Source organism: Miscanthus floridulus, chromosome 2, assembly GCF_019320115.1.
Source record: "Miscanthus floridulus cultivar M001 chromosome 2, ASM1932011v1, whole genome shotgun sequence".
Classification (NCBI taxonomy): domain Eukaryota; kingdom Viridiplantae; phylum Streptophyta; class Magnoliopsida; order Poales; family Poaceae; genus Miscanthus; species Miscanthus floridulus.
The window spans coordinates 120,693,786-120,717,176 of record NC_089581.1 but is presented as its reverse complement, the minus strand read 5'-3'; the positions used below and the strand labels follow the sequence as shown (position 1 = coordinate 120,717,176).

Below are 23,391 nucleotides of genomic sequence, written 5' to 3'. Positions count from 1 at the left end.
TCATGTATTTTTCTTATTAGATAACGGAATAAATTAAAACATCCCAGCCTCTACATTTGAAGTTTATTTGATACCATAAATATTATTTTTCTTTGCTATATACTTGGCCAAACTTAGGATAGTTGACTTTGGACAAATTCAGAATCCCTTATATCTAGCTCCAAGGTAGTATATAGTAGGATATTGTTTTTGAAAACTACCTTCTAGTGATATAGTTTAGGATGTCAATATTTTCCTTAAAAGATGAATCAAGTACCATTCAGCATAGCATAATTGTGTTGTGTATAGCAAAGTATGACAATGTAGTACCTTCATTCTCTTGACAGTGTCAATTGCAGGCTCATCCAGGTAGCTATCATCCCGGTGAAGCGCTAATGCATGCCCGATAAAGTCAACTGTATCATCCTCCAATCCATATTTTCTGATCCAAGATAACATTTTAATTTTTGCATTAGGAAACAAATGGTGGCAAAACAATACAAGTTGGCTTTCTAACTTGGTCTCAAGATCGAACAACTGAAATGCAGCACAAGTGAAAGCAACTTACGAGATGACTTCTTTGGTGGTGACCTTGTTCAAATCCAGGCCCTCGTGAGATTTTGGGTCATCCTCCTCGTAATCCTGCACATATATGAAGAACTTGCGAGCACGGCGCTTCTCAAATAGACCCATCAGGTTAGATTTCAAAGCTTCAACATCGGTCGCAGGGACTTTGTGAATCTATATCAGTATGAACAAAGAAATTAATAAGAATGAATCAGCATGCATACATATGTTTCACAGTTGGATTATATCTAAATATCAAACTCATACCTTCCCATTATTGTACACAAAGCTTCCATCAACAGCCTTGAAGTTTAGATACTTTGTCACACTTGTGTGGATCAGAACACGAACCAGCGCACCATTTGCCATCATGAACTGTAAATTCAGAACTTATTTTGAACTGTGCAGAACCAAACATTCTATAGGGCAGCTAGCTAGCAATAGAGAGATCTCAGGTAACAGACCTTGGGTACCATGTCAACATTGTATTCTTTGCTGACACCGAGATGCTCAGGAGGGCTGTCATTGCCTTTGAATCTCTTCCAGAGCTAAATGCATCATGCATACCACCGGACGGAAACATTGTAAATTAGAATGGCTAGCTACACAATTTCGAAAGTGAAGAATTCATGGATGTGCATGACAGTAAACTGAATTGGTGCTTCATTTATGTGATCCCAAACAACAATAAGGGCATGAAATTGAAGATGTTGTTTGGCAAAAAGGATATATAATTGGGAAATTTAAAACTCGTGTCTTTGTTTCTCAGAAGATGCATGCATGGATCCAGATGATGTTTAGATAGAATTATTCGTCCTTAGAGAGTGCACAGAGTACAAATTAATGACAATGCTCCGCCGTCCACGATGACGCGATAGATATATCAAACCTTAGTCAGATTCAGAGATGAAGATTCTCCACCATAGTAATCATTCCTATCCATGTGAAGAACCTGTGTCATCACATATATTATATAGAAATAAACAAACATTGACGGTTGGATCCCGTCCGGTTCACACTGGCAAGAAAAAGAGAGAGAGAAAACAAGGACAGGCTGGATCGGAATGAAGAAGAATCATATCATGCACCCAAGTACCCAACCTTGAGGCCATCGACGGAGAGGAGGCCGCTGATGATGCACTCCTTGAGCCCCGTCCCCAACACGATCACGTCGTACTCCTCATCCATCCTGCAGGTTTCGTCCTGACCAACCTCTCGCTCTCTGTCCCTGATGCTAGCCCCGACCTGTTAGTTGCCTTCTCTCCTCGATCTCACGCTCACACTCGCTAGTTATCTCTTGTGCGTTTACCGTATATAGGGACGACGGGACAAGACGTACGGGGGGACGGCGACGGACATGCATGCGCGGAGGAAGAGGAAATGGTCGCTGCGTCCCGCGACGATGTCGGTGGAGGCGGTCGCGGTGCCACGCGACACGTTGCGCCGCGCGCGACCCGGCGACGGTGGGCGTTTTTGCCGGATCTCGGAGCCACCGATTTGAGCTGTGGCTGTGCGTGCACGCCCGCCCGCCCGCCCACGAATTAACGTATAGGCGTTCACAGCAGAGATCGATCGACCACCTACTGCAAAATTTAGGCTCCGTTCGCTTGCTCAAACTTAGGCTGAAAAATACGGTTTTGATTGAATCGTTGTGGAAGAAAAATATTGTTCTGGCTAAAAAAATAAGCTGAATAGTGCGGATTATAAGATAAGCCGAACGGAGTGGTTTTAAATTTCTCCTATACTATAGTAGTGATAGCTGTTGATTTGGCGTACGGACACTGAAATCAAACCTGTGGACAAATTATTATGGAGTAGGCCTGTTTAGATCATTAGCTTGAGCAAGCTAATACTAATTTTTAGTAGAGGACTGTTTAGATCCACTTGTTAATAGATGGTTGGATATAGTGAGTTAAAGGTGCGTGTGAACTATTAACAACTCAAAACTTGCTAATGGAACTAATAGTTAGGCCTTGTTTGGATCCATTAGCTTATAGTAACTAGCTAGCTAATAGCACATATTTAATATTAGCTGCTATTATCTGATTTGGTCCAACTAGGAAGCAAGGTAGTTGTTATCTATAGGTCTAGCTAATAATTAGCTATTTTATTAACAGTACCTGTTTGGATCCAAAAGAGATAACTACTAGCAAGATAACTATTATCTATAGGATCCAGATAGGACCTTAGCAACCCTACAACAAATAATTAGTAGGTTTATTAGCAGGTTTGTTTGGATCTTCTAGTACTAGTTTTAGCTTGTAATTTTTAATACTAATGGATCCAAATGCCCTTAGTATTATATATGTCACCTTAGTTGTGCCTTTAATAATTTGAGCTTTTATATCCTATTGCCATCGCATATAGAAAATACTAGAAGATACCCCGCACATTAATGTGGGAATTGCGAACAATTTGGAATAAAATTAAGTAGAGATGATGTGGATAACTTGTATTAAGATGTTGAAAGTAGTAGGATGACATGTCTATTAGTAAAGATGATGTGGATAATTAGTGGGTGATAATATGGATGGCTTGCATGTTAAAATAGACTCGTGAGAATTAACTTTACAAGATATATAGATAGATCACGTGTGGATGTGGATTAGTACCTAACTTATGTAGGAACTTGTACTTGATGAATCGCGTAGTTCCGAAGAGAAAATGATCGAGTGTGTGCATTCCACTCGATTACTTGTCCTGTCATTATCATCGATTACATGCCCTCAGGCGCACACTGACATTGCTTAAAACAAAGCTACGTCCCCCGCCCCTCCTGAACTATAAAACCCAACAAAAAGGAAAAAAATGTTACAATAATTGTTATTATCCCTTATGTTCATCCTACAACTGTTCAATCGTAAATTGAACCCAAGCATAAACTGAAGGAGGAAAAAAAAGAAGTTACAAACAATTATCTCCCTGTCATCTCGCCATCTTATTTTTGTGATGACTTAAAGCCAAAATCGTCTTCCTTTTCTATTAATACATACTCCCTCTATCGTGTAATATATAACATATTCTACAAATTTTAAGATGAATTAAGTAAATACTTATTAAATGATGTATGCATCCATGGATTAAATCCAATGAAGAGTTTCTTCTCAAATTATGGTTTTCTTTTTAACAGACTTTGCCAAATATGAGTATATATGTCACTATATAAAATGTATTATATTTCAGTATAAATTTTAGAAGTCATAACACACTATATTTCAGGACGGAAAGAGTAGTTGGCAAAGCTCCACTTTCTTTCTTTCTTTCAAAAAAGAGAAAAAAAAAACTGAAACAAAAAGTTATAGCTACCCTAATCTTCTTATATATACTTAGTGGCTCAGAACCAGAAGCGGATCTAGGGCCTGGACTGGCTGTGTTGCAACCCTGGTCCTAGAGAAGCAAAAAAATCACTAGAGTTGCTTAATAAAAAGTGTAGACGTTATAAGATTTCAAAACATTATGACTAATTTAGCTGAGTTAGCCCTGGTCCAAGACAATTTTTGGATCCGGCACTGCTCGGAGCCAAAACCAATACGCTCTTCGTGAGAGCATGTTAGCTTTAGCAGACAATGTCTTCCCCATGTTCTTTGGCAAAAACAACATGAAAATACCATGCGGAAAAAATACATAACGGAGAACATAGCGTGGAGGATTGATTTTACTATAGAAACAAGTTACTCCCTCCACCCTGAAATATAAAGTACACCGAATTAAGGAAAATTTGTACCAAAATACAAAATATTCTATATCATGAACCCCCTCTCTCCTCTGTCTTTATGGTAGGAAATACTAAACAACTGGTCGATAGTTAAGGAAATAGCAATTGAACTACTCCCTTCATCCTAATTAGTGAGAGGTAAGGTGGCCTTTTACCGGGCTACTTATTTTGCTGTTGTTTGTTTCGCTGGAATTTGGCTTATGCTGGTTGTGAGAGAAAAAAACATTGTTCGTTCGCTGGAAAGTACTGCGTGCAGCAGGGCCTTTGTCTCTAAGGGGGTGATTGGTTGCCCGAACCAGGGTGTCCGAAGGATGATCCTTCCGTGCACTTGCGCCGTATTTGGTTGCCCTGCTCGCACCTTTTGCCTGCATCTTTTCATTCGTTTGCCCTCCTCCATTCCGTACGTCTTCGTCTTCTGGATTTCTCCTTCCTTCATGGTGCAGGATGACTTGATTTACTCAGGATGCAGGGACCCATGCGTCAAACAACAAAAAAAAATTAATGCATGCATGCAACCAAACATAATCCCGTCTCGTACTAGACCAACAGTAAAGACAACCAAACACGACCACTTGCACAAGCTCAACCCAGCTTCTTTGGTCCTGCATAGCTTAGCCATCTTGGCTCAAGGCTTGTCTACAACCAATCACGCCCTAAGAGTATAACATGTACCCAGCGCTGAACATGCATGGTCTGAACTCTGAGCCAGACATGAGGAGTTCCCCAAGACCAACCTGATTTTCAGTTTACGTAACTGGGGCCTGGGGGAGACTCCGGCGGAATCATGGAGAAAGGAATGTAGATCTGTGAGGCACAAATTCCGTGCCTCTTCCCATTCATACTACGAGTAATTTGCATGAATATAAGGGTTACTGCTCAGGTGCAGAGAGTATGAGCGGGAACCCCCGCCGGGTACGCATCGCATTTCGGTCCCTCTCCCTCGTCGTGCTTGGTCCACAATGGACCGTGGACTTGCACTGCCCTCTGCCGCCCGTCGCCGTCCTCGCTGTACTGTAGCTGTGCTGACTTGACCGCCCACAGGCCCACAGCCACGGCTGAACCCAGTGCACGCAGCTTCCTGCCCTTTTCCACTCCCTCCACCAGCACAAAGCTGAAGCTGAACCGGCGGCTCCCATCCCCCATCCTTCCTAGCTCCGCCGCTTCCGAGCTGCCCTCCTCTCCTCTGCCCCCATTTCCTTCCTTTCACACCGGAGAGCAGCAGAGCGCAGAACCAACAGGCAACGATGGCGGCTCGCGTCCTCGCCGCGCTCCTCGCCCTCGCCCTCGCCCTCGCCGCCTCCACCGCGCCCGCGCGGGCGTCCAACGACGAGGGCGACGCGCTCTACGCACTGCGGCAGCGGCTGTCCGACCCCAACGGCGTGCTGCAGAGCTGGGATCCCACGCTCGTCAACCCCTGCACCTGGTTCCACGTCACCTGCGACCAGGCCAGCCGAGTCGTCCGCCTGTGAGTTCTCCCTCTTCTCTTCTTCTCTTCTTCTCTCCTCTCTCTCTTCTCTTGCACGCCACCGGCGGCGATCTCCCCCTTGCTTCCGCTATCCATCCGAGGTTCCTTGTGTTCCTGTATGGATTGAACGTCTCTGTTCGGTAACTTTGGCTCTTGGTATAAGAATTCGATGGTTGGATTGCATCTTCAAAAGGAGAAAGGCCATCGGCCCCTGTTTTGAATTGATCACACGGCGACCCGCCTGGAGACAAATCTTTGTTTCCGAGATCCAGGGTGCCCAGCTGATATGTGCCTCACAGATTATGTGTGGAGCCATAACAATGGATGATTGGACGGTCTAGTCCTCCAATGACCTGTTCTTCTACAATTTCTTGGTCCGTTGGCCCCCAAATTGCCCATTCCTACGACGGGGGGATTTCTTTTTTTTTTCTTCTTCTTTTTTTCCCCAAAACATCTCTAGGAGCATAACTACGAATACCAAGCTTTCGTACCGTAACTTGTATCTTGTTAAGAATTCGATGATCATGTTATCTGACTCTGTCCTTTGTGACAACTGTTTCAGGGATTTAGGCAACTCCAACGTCTCCGGCTCCATCGGCCCTGAGCTCGGCCGCCTCGTCAACCTCAAATACCTGTACGTATTATCTGAGTTCTACAATTTCTGATGGAGAGTGGAGCTTGATTGAGTTTTAATGGAAATTGGATTTTCATCTGCAGGGAGCTATACAGGAATAATCTTGATGGCGAGATCCCGAAGGAACTGGGCAACCTGAAGAATCTGATCAGCTTGGACTTGTATGCCAACAAGCTCACTGGAGGAATCCCCAAGTCACTTTCCAAGCTCGACTCACTCAGATTCATGTATGTATCTTCTCAACGGTTGCTTTGCTAACCACAAAAGCCATGCCTTGCTTTTTAGAAGAGCAAGTAGTCAAGTACTCTCAGTTCATTCTGAGTTAGAAATGGACAAGTGGTTTTTGTGATAATTCAAGTCCATAAGGGATTTGGTTTGGATCTCTATGAGCACGACAAAAAGCTTTTCTCAGCTGATTACTGAAACTTAGTTGTGTCTCTCTTGATAGGCGCTTGAACAACAACAAGCTTACAGGATCAATTCCAAGGGAGTTTGCCAAGCTCTCCAACCTGAAAGTCATGTTAGTGTAGACCTTTATCATATTCAGCTGTTTCTTTAGTTTCCATGGTCACTGATTGTTGGTATATCCTGACATGCAGCGATTTGTCTAACAATGATCTCTGTGGAACTATTCCTGTTGATGGACCTTTCTCAACCTTTCCTCTCCGAAGGTATGCCTCAAAGTTGACTTACTACCAGTACCAGATAGTATTCAATATATATGACTACATATGTTGTGGAAAACGCCGACAGATTGAAACAACAGCTGGATTTTGCATTTTTGCTAGATTTCGATTCTCTAATGTCATCCCTAAAGGAATACTACCTCCGGACTTTGCACATCTCTGACCGCTTTTCTCTTCGAGAATGTGCTCTTAAGATCTTCCAAATTTATGAGATTTTGCAAGTGTGTTCCGATACAAATCTACACATATATCGTACATGTTTCCAATTAAATAAATTAAAAGTTATTGATGTTTGCAGTTTTGACCAAATCTTATCCTAGATGACATGTTTTTATGACTGGGTTGATATATCCTCAAACATTGCACAAGATTGATTAGAACCTATGTCAGCTAGACTATACATTGATATCACATTGTTTCAATGCTAGATCGTTGAATTTGTATTTTCCTCAACCACTAGAACTTCGATGTGAATCCTTATGATTTTGATAAAGCGCTAACACATCTCTACTTTCCAGCTTTGAGAACAACAGCAGGCTCAACGGTCCAGAGCTACAAGGATTGGTTCCCTATGACTTTGGATGTTAGATGCGATGCTGATGCACAACAATCAACAATGTATCCCGTCCCTAGTTGTAAGGAGGAAAAACAAGATAGTAGTACCAATAGAAACCTAGCTTGAAGAATACCGTGACTATATAAATGTATAATATTCAGACAAGATTTGAGGGTGTCATAGCAGGTCCTGATATTCTGTGTGCATTCAGACAACAGCATAAAAAAATGTATTCAGACAAGTTCTGCTTGGCTGATTTATCTCGATGGATAGCTGCTTTTTATGCAGCTGTGTTGATATTTTGCAAACCCAAACAATCCATTCAGAAATGAGGGTACATATTGTTCATGAATAAATTCAAGCCTCCAATACATACATTTCATGTTTTCTGTACAACGGTGAAAAATGTTGGTTATAATTCTATCGCATGATAAAAGAATAGGACACTTGGCAAGTCATAAGCATCTCAAGGAACATCCTACTCCATCTGCTATACAAAACGATCACGTTGTTCATGCCAGCTGAAGTTGGCTGGGCACTGTGACCAACAGATAATTATATAGAGAAAAAAATACTGAAAAAAAGAAACATTTGCAGACTATTCCCTTGAAAAACAAAAATGGATCCAGGGAAACGCTGGCTTGCAAGTAATCGTCAAATCCCCGCAATATTGATGGTCAACCAATCAGCCCCATCGCTTGGTGATTGGGCCTCATATTGACCAAAAGATGCCCCTCTGTAATATGTTCTGCAATGATTTTACTGCAAATTACTTTGCAGATGGTTCTGTCAATGGCCTTCCATATAGCCGGAAAAGTAACGAGGATTTTGACATCTGAGGCTCTCGCTCAAGTGCTGCGACCACATCCTTTATGGAAACACTCCGTGCCACTTTTGTTAGAGGTGACCTTCTAACACCACCTAGAAAAATTGCAAAAGATTTATAACTAAGAAAACAAACTAGTACATGCATGGTAGATATTACTCAGTTTGACCTAACCTAGAAAATTCAGTATTTAAAATAAATTTGTTCATATCTTACATTCTAGAATATGTGTTGTTTATACATTATACAAGTTTAATCAACTTAGATTATTTGGTGGAACCCTGATAACAAAGGAATGGTATTATCGTCTTAGGTTCTATCGAATTTGAAATGAGGCCATTTTAAAGAATATTTCTAGTTTTTACTGAATTAGCGTTGGTAGAATGGCACATCACTAACATTTTAAAATGGATAAGTGTACACAACTTCAAAATAGAAATCCAGGGATGACATAGATGGCAGGGCATACAGATGTTTTGCACATTAGGCTCATAAATTCTACATCTGCAACTCGCCAATTAACATTTAATGGGTCCAAAGACGCAAATATATTTTTCTTTGCATAAGATGTTTAAGTTATTTTGAGTACAAGGACGATGAGCTGGGAGTGCTATTTCAAGCACTCCATTCATATTTTCTCGTCACGAACTTTGTAGGGAACATGATCTCTCAAGTCCTTCACCATTTTCATGTCATTCAGAGTTTGTTTAGAATGAATCCCAAATGGTACTACTGCTGAATTTTTGCTTCATTTAAAAAAATCATAAATGAATGGGCTTAAAAGCGTCAAGTTCCTTTTAATCAGCACATATATCTTAGACAGATTCCTTCAAAAAAACTAAAATAATTGCAATTGCACAGAAACAAAATTTAGGTTCTGTAGTGTTCTGACAACCCTATGCTACCATTTGAATAACAAATTGATGATTTATAACAATAAAAACAAAATCTTAACCATATGAGGTAACATGTGAGGCTTGAGCGAGTTACAGAGTTCTATTGCGTTCAAAAAAAAAAAAAAAGAGTTGCGGAGCTCTTCCCAAAAGAACATTGAGCTGACCCACACCATCTCACACTTATAACAGCAATGAATGAAAATAAAAGGATACAAAGTATGCTGTGCACTGCATTTCCCTGTTACCAGGGAAGTCTATAAGTTTGAAGTTTCAGTCTGTATAAACAAATAGCAGAATAAGCATCTTATTGTTGAGAAATGTCTCAACTACTAATATCATGGTACCACCTGAATACAAAAGGTAAACTTAGCCAACTTGACATACACAAGCGGACAAGCCACCCAGACAGCATACACACACTCGGAACCCTACTACTAACCTTGAACAACATAGACCGACTAAATTGGGCTCACGGTACGCAAATTTAGTGTTTATATCAAGTTGCAAATCACTATTCTAATAATTATTATAAGACTATATGGTTATGTGTTCAAAATTCAAAACAAGAGAATACAGACCACTCATGTGCAGTGCACTCTTGTTTAACAGCAAGAATACAAGAGAAAGGAGATCAGGCTTACCAGATCCAAGCATTGTGGAGTAGCCTCTCGTTTCAACTTCCTGTTCTTCCCTCAAGTCTTTCCCAGATTTCAGTGATGGCCTGTGTTGCAACATGTTACCTGGTACAGAGCCAGAAGAACCATCACCTCCCTCACTTCTCTGCTTATTTCGTTCAGCTAGCAACTGCCACTTTGACAGCATGTCATCTCCCCCAGCTGCAACACGTGCAGCAACATTTGCAGCTGTAGTTCGCATCTTATCATCCTCCTCCTTGTAAGTCTGTATACAATAAACAGAATCATCAACAGCTCTAGTGTACAAGTATCCCATTACTATGGACAGAGACTAACCTTTGCATGCTTTGACAAACCATGGGTCTCGTTTTTGTCTTTTTCTATATCAACATTTGCATTGCCATCTCCCTGCACATACAAATACACTCATTAAAACTACCCAGTCCTGAAAGCTACACCAAGAACACTAATTCAGACATCTGATAATTGTCGTAGTATCTTCCAAAAGATGATGCACTGAAGAAGCATGAGGCCATTGCTCTTAAGGCAGTATGAGTAAAGGAATCTCACTTAAGAAAGAGGTCAAAACAGTTTTTGTTTAACGGGGAAAAAGGTGGCCAATTGGAATCTGCCTCATGCTATATGTGGTTACTGATCAGCCACATGTAGTTTGGTGTGGGATACCAAATGTATCATTCACAACAATGGATGTGATTTGGAATCAGAAACTCCAGTTATTAACCATATATTTACTAGCAAACTTGCTTGACATAAACATTAGCACATACTAGAGAAGTGTTAAACTACATATAACCAAGGTTCTTAAGGTAGTAATCATCCTGTGGGGACTTGGTTACGCCTTGTCACCTAGGCGACACATAGGAGGCAAGAGGCACTTGTGCCTACCTAGATATGCCTTGTCGGCTAGGTGACTCCTTAAGAACCTTGCACATGACATATATTGGCAAATGAATATTATAAGTGGTAAAACTGTTCCAGTAAAAGAGGCAAGCGTTCCTTATTCAACTTAGATCATTAAATCATGATTTATGTGAACAGAGATTAAAAATCAAACTGAAACATCGTACAGAACTAACATCATTTTGTTTCCTAATTCTCTCAGCATCTTCAGCCTGCTTTTTCTCCCACTGTTCTCTTGCTTCTCGGTTCACCCTCATAATATGACTGCGAACATCTGAGGATAACGGATAAAAACGATGCCTTGACTTTTCAACATCAACCCTCTACAGACAATAAGAACATGTTTAGTGAATTCAAAATCTCAGATAGTTTATTGGGAAGGAAAACTGAATGAATTTAAAGATACCATACCTGTTTTGAGAACCTTATTATACTGCTTATAAACCCCCGTAACCTCTCCTCAACACACTGGTAAAATTTTAAGTTAGATATACATAAGCCAAAACAGGAAAGGCTTTTAGCGTTTTACAGGATAATCTCACCATGGACAGACAGCGTTCCACATCAGTGCCAATGACCTTCAAATTACATTTACTCACTGCCCAAACATCATAGTCAGAGAATAGATGCCAAAAGAATTTTTTATCAAGTGAAACATAAAATGATGGAGGTCTTAACTGATTACTGCTAATTTTTGGGTCAGGGGTCCCTTCCGTAGGATGAGCTTTTCTTCTTCTAGTTGAACAACTTTCCGAGCAGCTTCTGAAACTCGACTCTCTTCCTTTGGACCAGAGAAAAGTTGTTCCTCTTCTTCCTGGCAGAAAGGACAAACTGTTATACCTTCAAAATTCATCAAATAATAGGTGCTACATGGCAAATGTCATGCACAAAGCAAATAAACATAACAGGTGAATAAGAAGTCATGTACCCTCAGATTAACACCACTAACTGCAGTGACATCATTAAGCTGGTCAATGCTTTGTTCATGAAAACCTCCAGATACCTTCTGCTTTTTGCTGACAAAACATAAAACACATCAGAGGCAAAACAGATTGTAATTATAGACTAAGAAAAAGCATTGAACTTACCTAGATGGTGGAGGGGATGAGCCTAATGCTTCCAAAGGCTTCTTCTGTCCAGAAGATGCCTTCCTCTGAGGTGTTTTAGAAGCTGCTGCAGGAGGTGCTTGCACAGAAGATTGAATCTAACAATAAAAGCAAACTAATTAGAATACAATGGCAAAAAATCACCCACAATGCTGAATTGTGACAATGTGAGAATCAATAAAAGGCAAAAAAAAAAAAAAAGAGCGAACACATGAGATTCTATAAGAAATGAACAGAACTCAACCAAGCATGCAGCCATGGATGCAAACATTTTATTTCTCGAACACCATGGATGCAAAACCCATGTTTGCATGTTAAACCCATGCAAACATGGGTTTAACAAGGTATAAACATACCATTAATGCCCCCATAAAATTACAATGTTTTTACTGTTATCCACTCCATCCTTTTGTCCGATAGGATATTTATTGCATTGCTAGTTTTTAATAATTGCACGTTTTCACTACATAACATATAAATTAGATTCCTTGTGTGGTTATGTGGTTGCACACATATACAAGCCACTCTGAAAGATCTGATATGGGTCATCAATCATATACAATCACAAATATAGTACGGAGTGGACTTGGATGAATAGGTTAATGAGTTCTGGCACAAATTCTACATGGATCATGGAAGTACTGAGTGTTGATCCCTAGCTGCCCTACACAGGTAAGCAACTAGCTTACCAGCATACACACTCACTCACTATGGCTAGAGATAAAAGAAGAGATTAAGAACAGCGCGCACAAGCACCAGCGTTGGCCGAAGCCCTGCCCTCTGGTTTGTGGCAACTAAACTGAGTATTCCATTGCCCTTTGGATGGAATATATACAACTCTAGCTGTACCTTTACCAGGTACATAGTTGTTGGCCAACTACCTACTCCTGAATACAAGAGTACACCAACTACCTACACCTAAGGCACAGGATACACCAACTACCTACTCATAAGGTACAGAATATACCAACTACTCCTAGCAGTACAAAGCTTACCTCAGCCTACTACTAAGTCATGGTTGATGTAATAGCTACCAACTAATGTACTAGAGGTGGCCTATTGTAATACTGCTACAGCTACAGGAACTGGTCGGCAGAGCCGATCAATTCCCAACTCCCAACAGAGAGTGGTCGGCCGAGCCGACCAGTCTCCAACCAAGGAGAAATGGAGAGCAGCAGATTATGTCTAACAATTCTTCCCCTAATCCTGCTGCTAGCCCGATGCCTTGACTTCATCCATGCCAATCATCTTCCTCAGCTCCATGAACCGCAGGCGTCCGAGTGACTTGATGAGGATGTCAGCGAGCTGTCTGCCGGTCTCGACAAACTCGATGATGATTTGTCCTCCAGTGATGCAGTCCCAGAGGAAGTGGAACTTGATGTCGATGTGCTTGTGCTCCGATCGTAGAGGACATGGTTCTTGGCGAGGGCGATGGCGGGCTAGTTGTCCACCATCAGAGCTGGCGGGTGAGCTTCCTTGCCGGTCGGCTTACCCAGCAGCCGGCGCAGCCAGACAGCCTGGCACGCCGCCGTGGCCGCTGCGACGTACTCCACCTCACACGTCGATAGCGCCATGATCTTTTGCTTCAGCGACTGTCAAGCAATGGGAGCCGCTCCAAAGAAGACGAGCACGCCGGAGGTGCTCCGTCGCAGGCAGCTGTCACCGAACTTCACCGTGCATTGCTTCAGCGACTGTCAAGCAATGGGAACGGCAGCCTTCTTTGCTTCCCGGCCAGACAGCTGTCACACAGCTCGCCTGCGTGCTCGATGTGAGGCAGCCCAGTCACCATCTTCTCCAGCCGACCAAGAGCGTCGAAGCTGAGATGTCCATATCGGGCATGCCACAACCATGGCTCCTCCGTGCAGCCAAGCAGATGGGCTGCTCCACCTTGAGGTCGATTAGGTACAGCTGATTCCGGAACCTCTTCACCTTGGCAAGAAGCCGCTGCTCCCGGTCCCTGATCCTGAGGACGCCGTCCTTAATCAGTACCGCGCTGCCGCGCTCATCCAGCTGGCCAATGCTGATGATGCTTGAACGCAGCTGCGGGATGTAATATACATCCGTTAGTGCGCGGTGCTTGCCGTTCTGGCACCTGAAGATAATGGTGTCACGCACTCGGATCGTCACCCTTGAGCTATCACCGAACTTCACAGTGCCGGTCACGTCGTCGTTGAGCTCAGAGAAGGTTGCCTTGGAGCCCGTCATGTGGTTGCTGGCGCCGGAGTCCAGGTACCACCGCTGCTCCTGCTCGCCGCCCACACGTCCGAGGTGGACTTGGGCGCGCGGTTCGTCGAGGTTGACAGCCTTCAGAGCCTTCCCAGGCCCTTCCACCGCCATCCCCTCTCCCTTTTCCTTGGCCTCAACGTCGTGCAGTGCATAGAACGTCGCCACCAGAAGAGTGGCCTCATCATCATCATCAGCTTGCGCCAGATGAGCCTCAGCCTTCTTCTCCTGCTTGCGATTTGGGCACTCCTTTGCCCAATGGCCCGTCTTCCCACAGCGCCGGCAGGCGTTGGGGTCGACCTTCTTATTCTCCGAAGAAGCCTTGCCGCGGCGCTTGCCATCGCCACCGCGGTTGGAGGAGGCTTCTCCGGACTTCTTCTCCTTCATCCGGGCAGCCCACTCCTCTTTTGTCAGCAGCAGCTTACCGCTGTCCGTCGTTGCTGTTGCCTGCTCCATGCGCTCGTCCACTGCCCGCAGACGACTTGTCACATCCTCAATGGTGAGGGTGGACAAGTCCAGCATCGTCTCTATGAAGAGAGCAATCTGGATGTACTTCGCCGACACGGGGTGGAGGTACTTGGAGACCGCCTCTTCTTCGTCGATGGTGACGCCGTGGCTCCTCAGCTTGCTGATGAGCGTCTGCAGGCGGAGGGAGAAGTCCTCCACCGATTCACCATCCTTGAACTTGAGGTTGGCGTACTCCTGCTTCTGCAGTTGGGCCGTCGCCTTCTTTGCGCGGTCGGAACCAACGCGCATCGCCGCAATGGCCTCCCACGCCTCCTTAGCAGAGCTCTTCGTCCCCAACAGCTCCCTGTACTCCGCTAGCACAGCAGCGAGGATGGCTTCCAACGCTGACATGTTGTCTTCTTTGTTGTCGATGCCCTCGTCAATGGCATTCCAGAGTCGTCGGGCTCTGAGCTTGACCTTCATAGTCACCGCCCATTCGTCATAGTTGGTGCGAGTCAGCGTCGGCCAACTGGTGCCGCTGACCTCCCGCACCATGCGTACAACGACCTCATGTCATGGCTGGGCAGCCACAGCAGCGCCGCTGCTGTCGCCCATCTTCAAACCGTCTGTCATCGTCAGTGGTTAGTCCGGCGACGGGGCTTGTACAGCTCTGATACCACTTGTTGATCCCTGGCTACCCTGCACAGGTAAGCAACTAGCTTACCAGCACACACACTCACTCACTATGGCTAGAGGTAGAAGAAGAGATTGAGAACAGCGCACACACACTCAGCACAAGCACCAGCGTTGGCCGAAGCCCTACCCTTTGGTTTGTGACAACTGAATTGAGTATTCCATTGCCCTTTAGATGAAATATATACAACTCTAGCTGTACCTTTACCAGGTACATAGTTGTTGACCAACTACCTACTTCTGAGTACAAGAGTACACCAACTACCTACTCCTAAGGTACAGGGTACACCAACCACCTACTCCTAAGGTACAGAGTATATCAAGTACTCCTAGCAGTACAAAGCTTACCTCAGCCCACTACCAAGTTATGGCTGATGTAATAGCTACCAACTAATGTACTAGAGGTGGCCTATTGTAATACTGCTACTGCTACAGGAACTGATCGGCAGAGCCGATCAGTCCCCAACTCCCAACAGGGAGTGGTCGGCCGAGCCGACTAGTCTCCAACCAAGGTGAAATGGGGAGCAGCAAATTATATCTAACACTAAGGAGTATGGATTTGTAGGGAAGTCATTGATATTGAGCTTTTCATCTGCAGGGGGCACACATCTAGGACTTATTGCACTTAGGTTTGGGAATAGGAAGCTACAACCCAACACCGTCAGGACCTTTTAGTCTCTTTTCTTAAAGAAAAAGTCCAGATGCAGAATATTGTTGGAACAAATCACAAAGGTTTGTAATAATTGTAACACCGGGGGTCTAATATTCCCTTATGGCCTAACCCAATGTGGGGCAAGCCCTCATGTTCAAAGCACACTGCTTCCAGTTTCATCCTTGCATTATGTCAAAAAGTTAACCTGGAGGTGCTATGTTTGGAAATCCAAGGCTCACAAGTCAGGCCCAACCAACTCGGACTGCAAACCCAACCAGGAAAAAACTTTCCCATCAGGCTCTGTCTTGGTCCTTGGGAGGGCCCAGGTTTGATATTCATCTCAGAGCAAACTTTGGGTTGAGGTCAGAATTTGTGATTTCAACTTCAGGTAGCCCGAACAGGCCGACATACCCAAAAATAGAAATGAAAAAAAAACCCTCATAGGATTCAGGCTGGTACAACCCAAGACCATTTATGAGCCATAACCCCTTGTTTATTTCCTGATTTCTGCTCCAACCCTATCGTGACACTGCAAGCTGACTTGTGCCATCCTGCACGGCCACCGCAGCTGCAGCCATGAGCTCATGAGCACGAGGACGAGCCACCACCCCAGCCACAAGCACGAGCTACCGTTGTCCGCCAGCCATAAAGATCACGAGCTGCCGCCACCTTAGCCATGTCCTACGCTACTCGGCCACCCGAATACCCAACGCAAGCTCCTGAAGTAACCTTGGACTTAAAGAATTTTGGTCATGGTATTACAATAATCTTCCCTGTTGCATATGGCATGTTCTGCAATTATCAGACAGCATGAGTTGATCACATCTCAGTAAAGACTACAACCCTTGTGGAGTTAAAGCCATTCAAATTTGTGTTCGTGATAGGATCAAGTGATACTGTTATGACCGGCACCCATTATACAAGGCGTAGGCCCATGTTATGGCAAGCGGAGCCGGCCCAGGGGCCACGAGTACTGTAGCACGCGGTACTGTAGCGCGTGAAGATTAGATTGGTTTATTTGTTAGGAAAGAGATATGTTAGATTGATTCGCTTAGGATATTTCCTTAGGGGTAAAGTCAGTCATCTCTATAAAAAGAGAACCCTGTATCAGTTATAATCAAGCAGAAACAAGAATTATTTCCGGCTTCCTGAAGGGAGCCGGGATTTCCTAACCCTAGCCGCCTCCTGCTGTGTCTCGCGCGAACAGTGCCGCCGCTACTGTAGCACCCGCGGGAATTCTAGGGCTGCAGCAGCAGCCGCGTTCTCGCCGCCATGGCCCCTCGCCGGCGTCGAGAGTACAGACCGCGTCCTCCTCTCTTCCACCCCTATAACCTACGCAGTAACACCGGTAGGGCATCTAGCCCTATCAGATACATATTCAGAAATTGAGAGCTTTCCAAAAAGAATATTCTATGGTGTTTGCAAAAACTTTTCGGATAGCAGTATAGCACTTGTAGTGGAAATATAAGCTGTTGCAAGTGATTAGCAGTTACTTGTTTATGATCAACTGTAAGTCAAATTTAATTCTTGACGTTCCACTTCACAAATTATTTCATTGCACATTGAAGCAAAGTGATCTAAAGGAGACACATTCAAATGACATGCTGATTACAAAACTTACTTGTCCTTGCTCAAAACACTGCTTAGTTAATAGAGATCAAACTCTGCATGCAACAACTTAATCTTCATGGAGTGACAGAAGACTCATTTACTAGATCATGCATCAATCAGATTGCCTGTTGCTATATCGTAAGGGGTACCTTTAAGAGCTGCCACAAGTTTCATAGCAAGATTATTTGGATCTACTCACCCTATGATTTATTATTATAACCTTGACAGCATACATCAAAGGTAGCTTGAGATCCAAATTATGGTCTAAATATTCAACTAAGTCAAGAAAAATCAAAGCAGGTCTACCCTTCAAGTATGTGTTCCAACTACTGACTCTACAAGCTTCAGGTTGCTCCCTTACTGCTAAGTTACTCAGAACTTCACACGTCCTGGTAAAGGAGGCATAGTTAGATCGTTTTGAGTGCAGATTTGGTGCCCAGGGGGGCTGGTGCCCACGTTAGCTAAAATACCATGTTGCAATGTTTCAAAATCATTACAAAAATAATGGATGTAGCACACATGAAGTTGAGCATAGCCGCAACAATTCAGTTTGAAATTCATCCTAAATGCCAAGAAGCAAAATAGACAAGCAGTCAACCTGGCACTGTTCATCATGTGCTGACATTGACGCTTCTGTTTTCTTAATCTCAGCATCAAAGATGAATTTCAAACTGAATTGTTGTGGCTATAATTAACTTTAGGTGTGCTGCATACATGATTTTTTAGATGATTTTTGAAACATAGTAACATGGTATTTTAGCTAACAAGGGCATCATATGATTTTCCGATCGTTTTTCCAATGCATGGTAAGTCCAATAGGCTATTATTTTCTTCTTAAAGAAAGACAATTAGCCAATTACCTAAGTAGAAATAGCACAATCCACTCTATAAGGGCAATGTGCATTAAATTGCGTCGGCTGCCAAGGCTTTTTCCGCTTTTTCACTAAATAGTCCTCCCTTGCTATTATTTCCAAGTTTCTCTGTAGTATCCCTACATAGGCTTCTATCTATGATAGCTGTCCTTGCTTTAGTTGGCAAACAGGCCGGAAAACTAACTGGTGAACTTGCTCAACTGATCAATATCAAGTTTCAAGTGTAGTTATGAGTAAATGCAGCTTGGTATGGTCATATGAGTTTCACATAGAAGTTTGGCATTGGCAAGATCAGCCAAGAACATTTCAAGGTTTCATATAACTTAATAAGAAAAAAAGGGCAGCTCCAGTGCACGTAGCTCCTGCTTGCGCAGGGTCAGGGGAAGGGTCTGACCACTTGGGTCTTTTGTACGCAGCCTTTCCCTGCATTTCTGCAAGAGGCTGTTTCCAGGACTTGAACCCGTGACCTCATGGTCACAAGGCAGCAGCTTTACCACTGAACCAAGGCTCCCCTTCATATAACTTAATAAGAAAGATAATGCAAATTGTCAAACAATTTAAACCTTCGGGAAGTAATGTTTCCGAAATGATTTTTTATGTGCAACTAAAAGTACAAGAAAACATATCAACACAATAGCAAATTAATACATACCTGAATTTTAGGCTCTTCTTGAATGCCATGAGATTGAGTCTGACTTAAGCTTGTTGTGGTTAAAGGCTTAGGTGCACTCAATTGTGGTGGCTGGCTTTCCGTGCCAGCACCGACTTTTGAAGATCCCAGGGCTTGATTGACTTGTTTTGCATGCATCGCAGCAAAAGAATTCTGTGAAGATTCAGAGTTTTGGCTAACAGTTTCCTTATTCATATGTGCTGTTGGAGCAAAAGAATGAGTTTTTTGCTCCTTGTTTGCTGATTGTTGCCTTGTAGATTGATTACTTGGCGCATTTCCAGACACTATGGATCGTGTTGGCACACTCCCAGCTACTGTGGTCACAGCTCCCTGGACCAATTGTGCTCTTGGATTGGAATCTGCCATTTGTGGTCTAAATGGTGCAGCTGGACCTCCAACTGGCCGCGGAAATGGACGTGCATGAATACTATTTGCCCCAAACACTGGTGAGGATGTCTGTGGATGCTGCATTGTTTGTACTGGTATGGAGTTATTGGGCGGACGAGTTTGTAACATATGCACCCCTTTCCCATCCGACATGTTTCCCATTTCATTAGCCTTATGCAAATTGGTTTCTGAAGGTGGATAACTCGTATTACTCTGCATTTGGCCAGATGAGGAAGGCCAAAATTGAGGTGGTCGAGTGCTGTCAATAGCTTGTTTCATAGGGATGGTGTGAGCCCCTGGATATCCCTTCTGTTCGTCTCCTATCATAGAACCACTGGGAACAGTCTGCTGACCAGAAACTTGACCTGATAAAGAATAGTTGCTTGGGTTTGTCTGAGGGCTTCGCTGTGCCTGAGCAGTGTGCTGACAAACATGAGTAAGTAACCCCCCAAAACAAAAGGTGCTGGTAAGAATGACTACAATAAGACTACATGCAATGCTGATAGATATACAGGCAGACCTAACTTATAAACACTAAAAGTACAAAGCTAAGCAACACTTATAAATGGCGGCAAGCCAGACTATGTTTACATATAACAAAATGAAGTCGAAAGATTATTTACCTGCATTTGATATTGTGAAGCAGCTTGCTTAAGCAATTTATCACCAACAATATTCCTTACAACTTTTAAGAAGTGTTCCTTGCTGACTTCATTTTTCTATTAAAAATAAAAGATCAAATTTAGAAAAAGGATAAGCAGATTAATGGCTTTCAATGAAGTTCTATAAAAACCAATAAAAAAATCCCATGTGATTACTTGAGACTTACTGACTTGAATCAATATGTATGTTATAAGAGAAAATTAGTATTACTCTAGTGCAGTAGTAATAAAAATATCCGAACCGATTTTTGTAGGAAATAAAAGTTAATACTGTAATCCATATTTCTATTGTTCTGTGATTCCGATATGTTTATTAGAGCTTTCTCATCCTTGGACAGATTGACCGAAAGTTTCCAGTAAAAAGCAATGACCAAATATAAAATTAAGAAAAAACAATATACAAACCCGCAACTTGGCGAAAATGGACTGCACTTGCATATCCCTGTCTTTGTCAAGGTAGCGTCTCAAAATTGGAATTAACATGTGAAATGTAACAACTGGGGCTTTTGCTGTTGTAGTTGCACCATTTGTTTGGTTTGTGCCTGGTGTTTGTTGACTCTTCATTTGCTGCATAGATTGCTGCTGAGTGACAATTGGTGTTTGTTCACTCTTCATTTGCTGCATAGGCTGCTGCTGAGCAACAATACCTTGTTGAGATGTGGTCCCAGGCCCTTGCTTTGCCTTAAGTAAATCACATTCTTTTGGTGTATTAGTAGGAAGGGGGTTGTTATTAGAACCTTGAGAAACCATTTCAGGTCTTGACGGCTGATCATTTCTAAGTGCATGTGTCTGTTCCTGTTGCTGGCTCTCCTGGTTTACAATTTCATTCTTTACTGGATCTTGCCACTGACCATGACCATGGTTTAATAGTGACTTGTGTTCCTGAGGTAAAAGTCCTGCAATTGGAGGTCAAATTATGCAGGAACAATGTAAGTACAGAGTATTAGACTAAATTGATAAAAACAATCACAGCATAGGTCAGCAACCAAAGGGGGGCATTTAAGATAATAGTATATGGGAAAAGAGTAAAATGCACCATGGGTGCTGAAAATTGTGCATGTCTGTGATCTACTCATGGAACTAGAAATTCTGTGCAAGCCAGACACTAATCTAGATTTTTGGGACATCCTGGATTTCTGGTGTCAAGTCATTATTATTAGTACACCAGAGAGAGCAGTTATCAAATCAGAAGGGCCCCATATTGACAATACAATTGAAGTCATTGGAAGATCCAACTATGTCACAACTCAAGCAAGAGCTTGATAATGCCCCTTAAAATGGAAATATACCTAAAAGTTATGTTGAAACTTGGAAGAGGCCAGCTTTTGAAAATATACATATATACCAATATATGCTTCCTTCACATGATAGTTATACTTTTGCTTCCATATGAAGTAATGCTTATCAAGCGAGTTTAGGTTAGAAAAACTGAGGACAGTGAAATAAAAAAACATAGCATCACATGCCAAGCTAAGACATGGATACAAAAAAATTGTACTTTTGCTTACTTGCTGAAAATGTTCGTAATGTAGTCTTCACTCATAACACCAATGCCAAAAAAACTCTGGTTCAGATCCTCCAAACAAAAGGGAAACATAAATACCATACTCCTAAAGAGAATACCATCAGAACTCCCTAATTATGTTCTTTTCAAGTTCTATTTTTGTTGCAAAGTCCATCACAATAAGAATAGAAGTGTAAATTCCATTCTCTGTTCCAATCTCGATAGTCCAAGGGCCACACAAACACTCGTATAGAAACCACTCTACAATAATTTTTGTATCAGAAACCCTAACATGTCTTCAAGTTCAAATGAGTTTTTTTGGCAGACTTCATACCTCCATGACCAACAGTACAAACATCATCCAATCTGATTCAAACTCAAGCACAGATAATCTTAAAATAAGACCTACATATTGGTGACAATAACTGAATTAAGTCAGACACCCATAGCTATTTCTAATAAATCTTAGGCTAACTTCAGAAACCTACATGATTTTCAAATCCAGAGACTATTATTTGACCCCAAACGCCTTGAGCACCTTTTTTTTATTTCAATGCAATCAAGAAGCATTAAGCAACTTGCTTCTTGTTTGTACTTCAGCATTGCTTTCCCTACTATTTTATTTGTACTGCAAGAAGACATAAATGTCAAACCCTATTCAAATCAAACTCAAAGAAACTTGCTTCTTGTTTGTGATGTCAGAGACTCCATCAGATAGTTGAGCCAACCTATTTTTGAAGGTTGTCTATGCAGTGCACACACTAAACAGAAAACTGGAGTCCAGCATTTCCAACTCTGGAGCTGCATTCTGTTACCATAGACAGAACAAACGTTGGTCGAAGTCATGTTTTCCCCCAACCCAAGAGCCGCATTATCCAAAACCACCCGTGCCGTTTCTTGATTCCTATAACCCCCAATTCTCGCCAAAAGTAGAGCACGCCGCGAATTCGAACAGAGAACAGAAAGTGGCAGCGGGGTCTGGGGGCTCACCAGCACCGTGATCCGTGGGCTGGGACGAGGAGCAGGAGGAGCCGGCGGGGACGCTGGTGCTGGTGCTGGCGCTGGCCTCCACCTCGCGGTTCAGCGCCGCCGTGAAGGCCTCGACGTCGGCACCCGAGTGCAGGCTCTCATCCTGCGCAATTCGGAACAAGAAGACGGGCACCGTTCCAATCAAATCACCGCCACAATAATCCGAAGGCAAAAATGGCAAGAGAGGCCCAGGTCAGGCGGGGCACCTCGTCGTCCTCGAGTAGCTTCATGATGGGATCCATGGCGCGGGGAGCTCGGGCGGCTGGTGGCGCGAGGTCCCGTCTCCGTTGCCGCTCGCCTCGCCTCTCCGCCGGCGCTCCTTCAACGAACGGGAGGAAACGAAATGAAACGAAACGAAACGAAACGAAATCCCCCTTGTGCTGTGCGGACAGGAAGGAAGAGGGCCGGCTACTTTTCCCCAAGGCGCCTCCGTGTCTTAGATGGATGACCTCTACGCTTACTGGGCTGTTGGTGGGCCTTCCTGTATCTGTCTAAATGGCCCGTCTTATAACTCCTTTTTTTTATAGGTTCTTATAACTCCCTCTGGATGAACATGAACTTGGTATTCCCCCTGTTCAGCGTCCTTGTAGCCATGCACATACGTCCGGACATTTATAGATTGCGATAGATGACGTCTATTAATATTAGATACTTA

General features: G+C 43.2%; 3 protein-coding genes across 5 annotated transcripts; 1 reads left to right on the top strand and 2 right to left on the bottom strand.

Annotated features, from left to right (window-relative positions):
* Positions 1-202: 202 nt before the first annotated feature.
* LOC136539510 (guanosine nucleotide diphosphate dissociation inhibitor At5g09550-like) lies at positions 203-2,058 on the bottom strand. Its single transcript, XM_066531474.1, has 6 exons — positions 1,648-2,058; positions 1,436-1,498; positions 1,011-1,094; positions 814-921; positions 548-720; positions 203-421 (listed from the first exon to the last, which is right to left on the bottom strand). The coding sequence occupies exons 1-6, from the start codon at positions 1,732-1,734 to the stop codon at positions 217-219; spliced, it is 720 nt and encodes a 239-aa protein (XP_066387571.1). The 5' UTR covers positions 1,735-2,058; the 3' UTR covers positions 203-216.
* Positions 2,059-5,349: 3,291 nt separating this feature from the next.
* LOC136528756 (leucine-rich repeat protein 1-like) lies at positions 5,350-7,868 on the top strand. The gene is made up of 6 exons (XM_066521742.1): positions 5,350-5,726; positions 6,289-6,360; positions 6,444-6,587; positions 6,809-6,880; positions 6,960-7,031; positions 7,565-7,868. Exons 1-6 carry the CDS (start codon positions 5,506-5,508, stop codon positions 7,632-7,634), a joined length of 651 nt encoding a protein of 216 aa, XP_066377839.1. The 5' UTR covers positions 5,350-5,505; the 3' UTR covers positions 7,635-7,868.
* A 31-nt stretch (positions 7,869-7,899) lies between these two features.
* LOC136528740 (transcription initiation factor TFIID subunit 4b-like) lies at positions 7,900-23,104 on the bottom strand. 3 transcript variants are annotated; one of them, XM_066521718.1, is made up of 14 exons: positions 22,943-23,104; positions 22,698-22,839; positions 20,609-21,099; positions 20,165-20,260; positions 19,137-19,964; positions 11,969-12,084; positions 11,809-11,896; positions 11,559-11,694; positions 11,423-11,478; positions 11,292-11,348; positions 11,057-11,203; positions 10,296-10,367; positions 9,966-10,224; positions 7,900-8,523 (listed from the first exon to the last, which is right to left on the bottom strand). In XM_066521718.1, exons 1-14 carry the CDS (start codon positions 22,976-22,978, stop codon positions 8,372-8,374), a joined length of 2,676 nt encoding a protein of 891 aa, XP_066377815.1. In that variant the 5' UTR covers positions 22,979-23,104; the 3' UTR covers positions 7,900-8,371. The 3 variants fall into 3 exon arrangements, with proteins under 3 accessions (XP_066377815.1, XP_066377821.1, XP_066377829.1); XM_066521724.1 differs by having other exon boundaries at positions 19,137-19,952; XM_066521732.1 differs by lacking the exon at positions 22,943-23,104 and having other exon boundaries at positions 20,609-20,833; positions 20,941-21,099; positions 22,698-22,835.
* Positions 23,105-23,391: the final 287 nt, after the last annotated feature.

Coding starts and splice junctions, on each gene's coding strand:
- LOC136539510 (XM_066531474.1), bottom strand. CDS start 1,734: ATGGATGAGGAGTACGACGTGATCGTGTTGGGGACGGGGCTCAAGGAG. Junction 1,095..1,435: donor CATCTCTGAATCTGACTAAG/GTTTGATATATC, acceptor TGATGCATTTAG/CTCTGGAAGAGATTCAAAGG. Junction 721..813: donor TTGTGTACAATAATGGGAAG/GTATGAGTTTGA, acceptor ATACTGATATAG/ATTCACAAAGTCCCTGCGAC.
- LOC136528756 (XM_066521742.1), top strand. CDS start 5,506: ATGGCGGCTCGCGTCCTCGCCGCGCTCCTCGCCCTCGCCCTCGCCCTC. Junction 6,361..6,443: donor CTCGTCAACCTCAAATACCT/GTACGTATTATC, acceptor TTTCATCTGCAG/GGAGCTATACAGGAATAATC. Junction 6,588..6,808: donor CTCGACTCACTCAGATTCAT/GTATGTATCTTC, acceptor CTCTCTTGATAG/GCGCTTGAACAACAACAAGC.
- LOC136528740 (XM_066521718.1), bottom strand. CDS start 22,978: ATGGATCCCATCATGAAGCTACTCGAGGACGACGAG. Junction 20,261..20,608: donor CCATTTTCGCCAAGTTGCGG/GTTTGTATATTG, acceptor TATTTTTAATAG/AAAAATGAAGTCAGCAAGGA. Junction 11,897..11,968: donor TCATCCCCTCCACCATCTAG/GTAAGTTCAATG, acceptor ATGTTTTGTCAG/CAAAAAGCAGAAGGTATCTG.